At 37.3% G+C, this 10,469-nt stretch overlaps 1 protein-coding gene across 1 annotated transcript; it reads left to right on the top strand.

The window, feature by feature from the left end:
* The first annotated feature begins 242 nt into the window (after positions 1 to 242).
* Positions 243 to 8,239, top strand: LOC120355815 (glycoprotein 3-alpha-L-fucosyltransferase A-like). The gene is made up of 3 exons (XM_039444531.1): positions 243 to 537; positions 2,255 to 2,412; positions 5,409 to 8,239. Exons 1-3 carry the CDS (start codon positions 253 to 255, stop codon positions 5,770 to 5,772), a joined length of 807 nt encoding a protein of 268 aa, XP_039300465.1. The 5' UTR covers positions 243 to 252; the 3' UTR covers positions 5,773 to 8,239.
* The last annotated feature ends 2,230 nt before the right edge of the window (positions 8,240 to 10,469 follow it).

Genomic DNA, 10,469 nt, shown 5'->3' with positions numbered 1-10,469 from the left:
AAATTTGAGTATACCTTGATTTTACTCGTTTAATAGGCTTACATTTGTGTGTCCACACAGGTATGGGCGCTCTACTTCCTAGAATGCTCCTTCCACACACATAAATCTGAGTATACCTTGATTTCACTCTACTAATAGGCCAACATTTGTGTGTTCATGCAGGTATGGGCGTTCTACTTCCTAGAATGCTCCTTCCACACACAGAAATTTGAGTATACCTTGATTTTACTCGACTAATAGGCTTACATTTGTATGTTCATGCAGGTATGGGCGCTCTACTTCCTAGAATGTCCCTACCACACGCAGCACATAAAGTACAACGACGTTTTCAACTGGACGGCGACATACAGGCGCGACAGCGACATAGTCGCGCCCTATGAACGCTGGGAGTACCACGACTGGGCGCACACTGAGTGGACGGGCGCACCTCGCGACTTTACTACTAATAAGACGCACAAGGTGGCTTGGTTCGTGTCGAACTGCGCCGCGCGCAATAATCGGCTACAGTATGCACATGAGCTGGCCAAACATATACAGGTAACGGAACTACTATCCAAAAATTAGTTGCCAGCCCGCAACTAATAACAGTTTTGGATAGTAGTTGTCATCGAATTTACATCTAGCTGTTAACCCTGTTGTCAATGTCTGCAGTAGCAGAAGTCTTCGGGGTGATTCACAGCATTTATTTAGGATTTTCGTTTAATAATAATTATATATTAATTGACATTTGTATAAATGCATTCTCTATTTAATTCCATCTAGTTATTTGTAAATGCAAGATCTGAAGTAATGATATTCGTATATCTTTTATTGGTGGGGAGTTCCTGTCGGAAGTTCCACCTCGCCTGAATAAATCATTTGAGCCGTCAATGGGCCTCACGACTGTCATACTTCAGTCGGGACTGACAGTTTAACGTGCCCATCCGATAGCACGAAATTGTATAATCTCTCTCCTGATTAGTAAATCCATGGAGGAAGAGTGCAACTTTTCCTCCTGAAAGACGGAAACGCTTAGGTTATCAGTTATCACCTCGGCTAGAGGGCAACACACTCATCAACAGACAGACGTAAGCAGACAGACAGAGGAGAAATCAAACGTCGAATCAAATAAGATAAATCATCATTTACAGAATAAGATACATCTACGATCTACAGTTATAATTAGAATATTTTTACACAAATTTAACGTGTTCACAAAGTTACAGTCTGGGTGTGGGGAATGAGTTCTGTTAATTTACATAATATTATAATGGTTGAGGCAAGGTGGAGCGACGAAGGAAGCTTTAAGATTGAGAGAGTTAATTTTACGGTAATGCATATATCTAAGAATGGTGGGGCACTTAGTTCTTCATCATCTAATTGCATGCATCAACACTGTCAATCTTGAAACGACATTTTTCACTCCGCCATGCTATTATTGCTATTATTTCGCCACCCTGAACCATCTCGCCATCGGTGGACAATTATCCCGAAGTAGAAAAAGTACTTGTTTTCTGAGTGCAACTGAGTTTAGCTCATAAATGAGGAAGAGAGTCATCTTACTAATGAAATCAGTTATTCTAAGTCAGTATAGTGACATAGAATAAGCCAGGAGTGCACAACCGGCGGCCCACGGTTCTTCATGCAATATTATATTTTCAAAAGTCAGAATAAAACTGCAAACAAAAATTATCAATCCAATAAGTTGAATTACTTCTTGAGTTAACCCTGTCTATTTTCTTAAAATATGCCTTTTTGTCTGTAACTCTCGTAGAGATGAGAAGAGGCAGACACTGTCCCATCCGTTTCAATCTTATGAATTTATCATTTCATCTCAATCTTAACATCCCACCAGTTTTCTAGGTCGAAATAATTTGAGATTTTATAAGTATTCAATCTTATTAGCTATTAAGGAGAGGACAGAAAATTTACAATACAGGTAATATAGCTTGCGGCCCCCTACTATTCATTTAAAATTACATTTGGCTCTCATTTACTTGAGGGTTTAGCACCCCTGAAATATCATAAAAGACTTCTCTCATTGAAATTTTATCAAAAGTTGATTCACATGGATACATTATATCATTGATTAGCCTTCAAAACTGATTGGGTTTGAAAAATATATCACTGTCTACACAAAAAATCTCGGTGTGATATCCCATGAATAATAAATGTTTTTGACATTATTACAATAAGAAATAAGTAACTTTCATTCATTGTTATGTAGATTTTCAGATATCCTATTCATATAAAAGAGTGTACAAATATATTTTAGGTTGATATATATGGTGCTTGCGGACGACTGAATTGCCCTCGATCTGCGGCAGAGAAGTGTTTCGAGATGTTGGACACTAAGTACAAGTTCTACTTAGCCTTCGAGAACTCCAACTGCAAGGACTACATCACTGAAAAGTTCTTTGTCAATGGTCTTGGGTAGGTACACAATCTACACATCATTTACAGGAAAGATAATGTAGCCTAAAGCTGGATTTCCACACACACTGACAGTGATATAATAGTACTTACTTACTTACTTACTCCATGGCACTACAGCCCATCCAGGGCCTTGGCCTCCTCAAGAATGCCTCTCCACTCCTCTCTGTCGGCAGTCTTGCGTCTCCATCCCCTAACGCCTATTTTCCGATAGGAAATTACGTTTTCCGATACGATATAATAGTAATATAATTTTTACTTTCCTTGCACTACTACCATAGGTAAGGAAAGTATTGCTTTCCAAAAAAAATTAAGGTACCCCAATTTCAAGTTTTCTATACGTTTCAAGGTCCCCTGAGTCCAAAAACATGATTTTTGGGTATTGGTCTGTGTGTGTGTATGTGTGTGTGTGTGTATGTGTGTGTGTGTGTATGTGTGTGTGTGTGTGTATGTGTGTGTGTGTGTGTATGTGTGTATGTCTGTGAACACGATAACTCCATTCCTAATTAACCGATTGACTCGAAATTTTAAACTTAAGGTCCTTATACCATGAGGACCCGACAATAAGAAATTCAATAAAATTCAATTCAAGATGGCGGAAAAAATGGCGGATAATTACTAAAAAACCATGTTTTTCACGTTTTTCTCGAAAACGGCTCTAACGATTTTCTTCAAATTTATACCATGGATAGCTATTTATAAGCCCTATCAACTGGCATTAGTCTCATTTCTGGGAAAATTTCAGGAGCTCCGTAATATTCTTGAGAAAAATGGCGGTTAATGACTAAAAATCCATGTTTTTCACAGTTTTCTCGAAAACGGCTCTAACGATTTTCTTCAAATTCATACCATGGATAGATATTCATAAGCACTATCAACTGGCATGAGTCTCATTTCTGGAAAAATTCCAGGAGCTCCGTAATATTCTTGAGAAAAATGGCGGATAATGACTAAAAAACCATGTTTTTCACCGTTTTCTCGAAAACGGCTCTAACGATTTTCTTCAAATTTAAACCATGGATAGCTATTCATAAGCCCTATCAAATGACATGAGTTTTTTCCTGGGAAAATTGCAGGAGCTCCGTAATATTCTCGAGAAAAATGGCGGATAATTACTAAAAAACCATGTTTTTCACGATTTTCTCAAAAATAACTTGACCGATTTTTTCAAATTCATAACCTGTATAGTTATTTATCAGCTCTATCAACTGGCATGAGTCTCATTCCTGGGGAACCAATGGGTGGTCCACCCCATCCTTGGGAAATGGACTTAGTAACCTCCTTCTCGTGCATGAGGTAGGTAGGTAGCGCAGTTCATAAAAAGAACACATAGTCGAGATATTTCATCTGTAGAACAGCTGTTTTGACGACTTTGAAAAAATGACGACTAAAAAATCATCGAATTTCACAATTATTCACACAAAGAAAAAGTACTTTGAAAACAATTTTATATACACATATACAGAAGTCTGATCGCAGTTTCAAATATGAGCAAGGAAAGTTGTGTGAGTGTACCACACCAGATTTTTACCTCCAATGTCATAATTGTATTATGATTATAGTGTTTTATACAATAAATGGATGAAATGAATTCCCATAAGCTCTAATTGAACTATTCCCATTCAGTCCGACCGAGCGATTATGGATAAGCTATTAGAACGTATGAGGATTATATTTTTACTGTTCACTGTCACTGTGGCGTGGGAATCCAGCTTGTTGTTTATTGTTTATGAAGGGGCGGATTCAAGGATCTAAAGGTTCAAAGAACCCCACACGTCAACCGAAGCTTATTGTGTTCCCAAGTAGTATGTTAGCTAGGCAAACCGATACCTGTGTTCTTTAAAAGAACCAGGAGTTTTTACCTTTACTAACATCCCATTCATCACCTTTTAGTCGCCTCCTGCGACAAGCAGGGGTACTGTGGGTGAATTCTGGTTTTTATTAACACATTCTTGAGTACGATGTTCGACTCAAAGCTCCCCCAACCCACAGGGGGCAATCCAGCTTCATCTTTCCTATATGAAATACCTCAATAATGAACTGTAGCCTATCTTCTACTTCTTTCGATCTTGTTTTTGGAGAGACAATAATTATAATTACCTACTTTGGAAGAGAATGATGTTTTGTCAGTTAGTTGAATTTTGGCAATTGAATTCATTACAAAAATATTGATTCTCGTAGTATAGATTGGATTTAAGTAGAAATTGTAGGAGGGCGTAGCCACTATCTTGAAACTGAATACATACCCATTTAATAATAATAATGTATCTGGTCGAGACATTATTATTATTATTATTATTTGCTCTACAGTATACTAATGTTCAGTTGGTTTTCCAGCTCATTGAAATTCAAGTCTCTGAAAATTAAAATTATTGTCTTTAGTAGGACTGTCATGGCTATAGTGAGGTTCAAGTTGTAATGGCAGTCGGGAAGGACAGCTTTGCCGATTTTTTGCCTTACCACTGCCTTCTATAGAAGATAGCTGGTGTAATACCGGTAACTGTTCATCCATGTTGAAAATGATCAATTACATTTCAGTTGTCAAACAAAATGTTTCAATGATTGAATAATACATTTTAATAATTGAAATCGAATATTTCGTATATAAATTATAGATCTTGATTATTGAAAAACGATATGGCATCATTGCGGAGCTAGAAAAGGATAGCGCTATATTTATTTATTTATTTATACATTGATACATAGGTTACAATATCATTCTCAACTATGAATGATTGGGAAAGGAACAACAGGCTTGAAGCCCAAAACTGTTCCTCACCCAAATTTAGATAGAAATTGTCCAAAAATAGGTTATGTTTACACTTCACGATTTATGTTTACTTCACACTATCGTCTTTTTCAAATGATAGACAAGGATAGCAACACCAATGTTAATCAAATACTGCCATTATAACGTGGACCTCACCACTATAGTACTCGTTAAGTTCTCTAAAGCTCATTTATTAAATTATTCCGTTGATGTTTCTCATCCACAGACGTAACGTGCTCCCAATCGTGATGGGCGCGCCACCCGAGGACTACGCCAAAAGCGCGCCACGTCACTCCTACATCCACGTGGACGACTTTGAGTCGCCCAAACAGCTGGCCGAGTACCTCCACAAGCTGGACCAGGATGACGACCTCTACAACTCCTACTTCAAGTGGAAGGGCATGGGAGAGTTCATCAACACCCACTTCTTCTGCCGGGTCTGTGCCATGGTCCACGATGACTACCCCACAAAGTCCTACCGGGACATCAACGAGTGGTGGAGGGGGGCGGGGGTTTGTACCAGCGGCACCTGGCGCAAGAGTAAGGGCTGGTCGCACAATAGTAAGGTGCACGAGAACATTTTTCAATAGCTAAGGGGGTTTTTTCGGTTGGCAGGATCGAAAAGTTGAAAAAACTCTCAATTCTAGAGTCCGATACCCGATCTAAACTTGAAATAATATTCAATTTCAATAGACGCGGAGTAAGGGCTGGTCGCACAATATTAAGGTGCACGAGAACATTTTTCAATAGCTAGGGGTTTTTTTCGGTTGGCAGGATCGAAAAGTTGAAAAAACTCTCAATTCTAGAGTCCGATACCCGATCTAAACTTGAAATAATATTCAATTTCAATAGACGCGGAGTAAGGGCTGGTCGCACAATATTAAGGTGCACGAGAACATTTTTCAATAGCTAGGGGTTTTTTTCGGTTGGCAGGATCGAAAAGTTGAAAAAACTCTCAATTCTAGAGTCCGATACCCGATCTAAACTTGAAATAATATTCAATTTCAATAGACGCGGAGTAAGGGCTGGTCGCACAATATTAAGGTGCACGAGAACATTTTTCAATAGCTAGGGGTTTTTTTCGGTTGGCAGGATCGAAAAGTTGAAAAAACTCTCAATTTTAGAGTCCGATACCCGATCTAAACTTGAATTAATATTTAATTTCAATAGACGCGGAGTAAGGGCTGGTCGCACAATATTAAGGTGCACGAGAACATTTTTCAATAGCTAGGGGTTTTTTTCGGTTGGCAGGATCGTAAAGTTGAAAAAACTCTCAATTCTAGAGTCCGATATCCGATGTAAACTTGAAATAATATTCAATAGACGCGGAGTAAGGGCTGGTCGTACAATAGTAAGGTGCACGAGAACATTTTTCAATAGCTAAGGGGGTTTTTTCGGTTGGCAGGATCGAAAAGTTGAAAAAACTCTCAATTCTAGAGTCCGATACCCGATCTAGACTTGAATTAATATTTAATTTCAATAGACGCGGAGTAAGGGCTGGTCGCACAATATTAAGGTGCACGAGAACATTTTTCAATAGCTAGGGGTTTTTTTCGGTTGGCAGGATCGAAAAGTTGAAAAAACTCTCAATTCTAGAGTCCGATACCCGATCTAAACTTGAAATAATATTCAATTTCAATAGACGCGGAGTAAGGGCTGGTCGCACAATATTAAGGTGCACGAGAACATTTTTCAATAGCTAGGGGTTTTTTTCGGTTGGCAGGATCGAAAAGTTGAAAAAACTCTCAATTCTAGAGTCCGATATCCGATGTAAACTTGAAATAATATTCAATAGACGCGGAGTAAGGGCTGGTCGTACAATAGTAAGGTGCACGAGAATATTTTTCAATAGCTAAGGGTTTTTTCGGTTGGCAGAATCGAAAAGTTGAAGAAACTCTCAATTCTAGAGTCCGATATCTGATGTAAACTTGAAATAATATTCAATAGACGCGGTACCGTACAGTAAGGTGCACAATAACATTTTCTAATAGATAAAAGGGTTTTTTTCGGTTGAAAGGATCGAAAAGTTGAAATAACGTTTAATTCTAAACGTAAGTCTGATGTGATGTAAACTTGTAATACTGGTCGCAGTATATTCAGGTGCAAGAAACCATTTTCCAATAGCTACGGGGTTTTCTTCGGTTGGGAGAATCGAAAATTTGAAAAAAAACTTTCAATGTTAGAGTCCGATATGTGATGTACAGTTGCAATGCCCAAAAGTCGTGGTAGAGTCAGGTGCAAGTAACCATTTTCCAATAGCTAAGGGTTTTCTTCGGTTGGGAGAATCGAAAATTTGAAAAAAAAACTTTCAATGTTAGAGTCCGATATGTGATGTACAGTTGCAATGCCCAAAAGTCGTGGTAGAGTCAGGTGCAAGTAGCCATTTTCCAATAGCTAATTTTCTCTTCGGTTGGTAAAATCGAAAAGTTGTAAAAAAACTTTCAATGATAGAGTCCGATATGTGATGTAGAGTTGCAATGCCCAATATTCGTAATAGAGTCAAGTGCAAGTAACCATTATCCAATAGCTATGTGTTTTTTCGGCTGGGAGAATCAGAAACTTAAACATTTAATCCTAGAGTTTGATGTGATGTAAACTTGTAATATTCAAAAGTTTGATTGTATGATAAGAGATGTCGTGGTATTTCGTAATTGAAAGAATTGAAAGAATATCGAAAGAATAGAGAACACATTGAAAGAATAATACGTTGATGTTGTCAATACTGTAGGGCTACGACTATTGACTATATTTATTCAAAATTAATTAAAATTACAGAATCAGGTTTTATGGCAATACCTGCCACATATTCAGCTGAAGATGCCACATCTCCAGTTCAGCTGAAGATGTGCCAGGTGTTGCCATGAAACCTGGTTCTGTAATTTGAATCAATTTTGAACGAATATAGATTGAATAGTGGTAACGTATTGACAACATCAGCGTCCTATTCTTTCAATATTCACAAGTCGCGGTAAAGTTAGGTGCAAGTAACCATTTTCCAATAGCTAAGGGTATTTTTTCGGTTGGGTGGATCGAAAAGTTGAAAAACTTTCAATGCTAGAGTGTGAAAGTCAACTGAGTGTGAAAGAAAACCTGGGTCGATGTCAAACGAGGCAAACGACAGAAGAGTCCTGCGACAGTCGAGACCAGCGACGGTACAGACCTACGACATTCGAGACCTGCGATGGTAGAGGACTCCTGAAAAAGAGGTCTCAAATGTCGCCTGCCTTAGGCGACAGTTGAGGCCTCTCTAATTTCTATACAGCCCCGACAGTCGAGACCTGCGACGGTAGAGGATTCCTGAAAAAGAGGCCTCAAATGTCGCCTGCGTTAGGCGACAGTTGAGGCCTCTCTAATTTCTATACAGCCCCGACAGTCGAGACTTGCGACGGTAGAGGACTGGAAACAGTCCTCTACTGTCGCAGGCCTCGACTGTCGTCGGTCTCGACTGTCGCGCCCCCGTGCAATCTACTTGTAATATTCAATAGAAGCAGTGCATGTAACCATTTTCCAATAGCTAAGGGTGTTTTTCAGTTGGGATTTTCGGAAATTGGGAAAAATGTATGGTATAATGTTATACAGTGTTATGTGAATATAAACTTGTAATGAAATACCATAATTCAGTAATAGCTTTGGAGGGGTGTTCCGATTGGCAAGATCGGAAATTTGTATTATAATTATGTGAACTTCTAATGAAATACCTACCATATAATTCAACAAAAGAAGCTGAGGGAGTTTCCTTTATAGGCAAGATCTAAAAGTGACAAGACCTTATGTTAAAAACGTACCATAATATTTCAGTGAGACTGTGATAGTCTATGTGTGAGTGTATATTAACAATCGCTGTAATATTGAGTACAGTATTCCATAGAGAATATTTCTGAAGAAATTATTAAATCATGATAGCATTGAACAACAGTTGCTAAATAATGTTGAATTGTTCATGGTACTGTTGATTTCCGAATAGATCATTATGAAGTCGATCTCATCATCGTATTATTGAGAAGCTGAAGATAGAAATAGTTTAATAATCGTGACATGTTAAGTGAATGGTTACCAATATATTTAACTATCAGGACATGAACAGGTGAAATTATTGTTAACATGTAACATGAGTAGGTAGTTCACAGGAAATTAATTGTCACAGTTTAAAAATTGTGACAAGTCAAGTGAATACTTACAAATATATTCAACAATCAGAGCATGAACAGGTGAAATGATTTTCAACAGGTAATATAAGTAGTTTACAGGTAATCAAGTGGAAGAAGAACAATAACAATCCATACTTTTTTTGAGTCAAGGCATATGTTCACTGTCCTACAGGTGAAAAGAAGAACCTTAGTGAAACATGCAAAAGTAGGGAAAATTTAATATACCGTATCTTTACATACATCCAGTACCCACATAAAAGCCCACAGAACTCATGCAATTTGTTAGTAATTGAATGTAATTCAATTTTGCATAGTACCTAGCTTCCATAGCTATGTTTTTAGCATGGAAATCTTTTCATTTTTTTGGTGTCTGTTAACATTTTTTTTAGATTTTCAGACAAATAATGAAATAAATTATGGGAGGTGAGAGGTCTCGATACAATAGACTTGACAATTTTTCTAGGGACTTGAAAGTTCAGTTTTGATAAGGGAACCTGTTATCGGTTGAAAATTTATTCAAGATTGAACTAAGTTATTGAAAATAATGTAGAATGAGACACAAGAGAATATTTTTTGTGCTTGAGCGTTCATAGAAAATGAGGTTCCAAAATAACAAATTTAATATATTATCTTATTATGTACTATATGGATGAATAAGATTTGATCAAGTTTTTAGATTATGTAGCTTCTAGCCAACTGCAATTTCAAAGCAATATTTTTCATTGAATTAGTCTAATGGATGAATTAATTTCATAAAACACTTCCAAGCGGAATGTTTGAAAATAAATCCCAAAACTCAAGTAAACGGTGACTAAAACTTGTACCGTAACACAAATAAACTTGTGTGATAATATGCTGTTCAAAAAATTGAGAAATTCAAATTTGAGAAACAAGAACAAAAAGTACAAAATATTTGTAAAAAATAATCGCAGAGGCCTATCTTACACATATGGTGGTTTTGAATGAAAAGTTGATATAAACTACTGAAGTCATCAATAAAAACCTTCAGAGAATGATGAACCAACAAATATATAATGCTTTAATGACTGGCTAATTAGATTTGTCTTTTCAAAGTCATTCAAAATTATTCTAGCACTGAAGCTTAGAAGAAAGTGTGAAAGCAAATTATAATAGAAAAA

This window comes from Nilaparvata lugens, unplaced genomic scaffold (assembly GCF_014356525.2).
Source record: "Nilaparvata lugens isolate BPH unplaced genomic scaffold, ASM1435652v1 scaffold4907, whole genome shotgun sequence".
In the NCBI taxonomy this organism is placed as follows: domain Eukaryota; kingdom Metazoa; phylum Arthropoda; class Insecta; order Hemiptera; family Delphacidae; genus Nilaparvata; species Nilaparvata lugens.
The sequence above is the reverse complement of the archived record's forward strand: the minus strand, read 5'-3'. Positions and strand labels throughout refer to the sequence as shown.

Coding starts and splice junctions, on each gene's coding strand:
- LOC120355815 (XM_039444531.1), top strand. CDS start 253: ATGTTCATGCAGGTATGGGCGCTCTACTTCCTAGAATGTCCCTACCAC. Junction 538..2,254: donor AGCTGGCCAAACATATACAG/GTAACGGAACTA, acceptor AATATATTTTAG/GTTGATATATATGGTGCTTG. Junction 2,413..5,408: donor TTCTTTGTCAATGGTCTTGG/GTAGGTACACAA, acceptor TCTCATCCACAG/ACGTAACGTGCTCCCAATCG.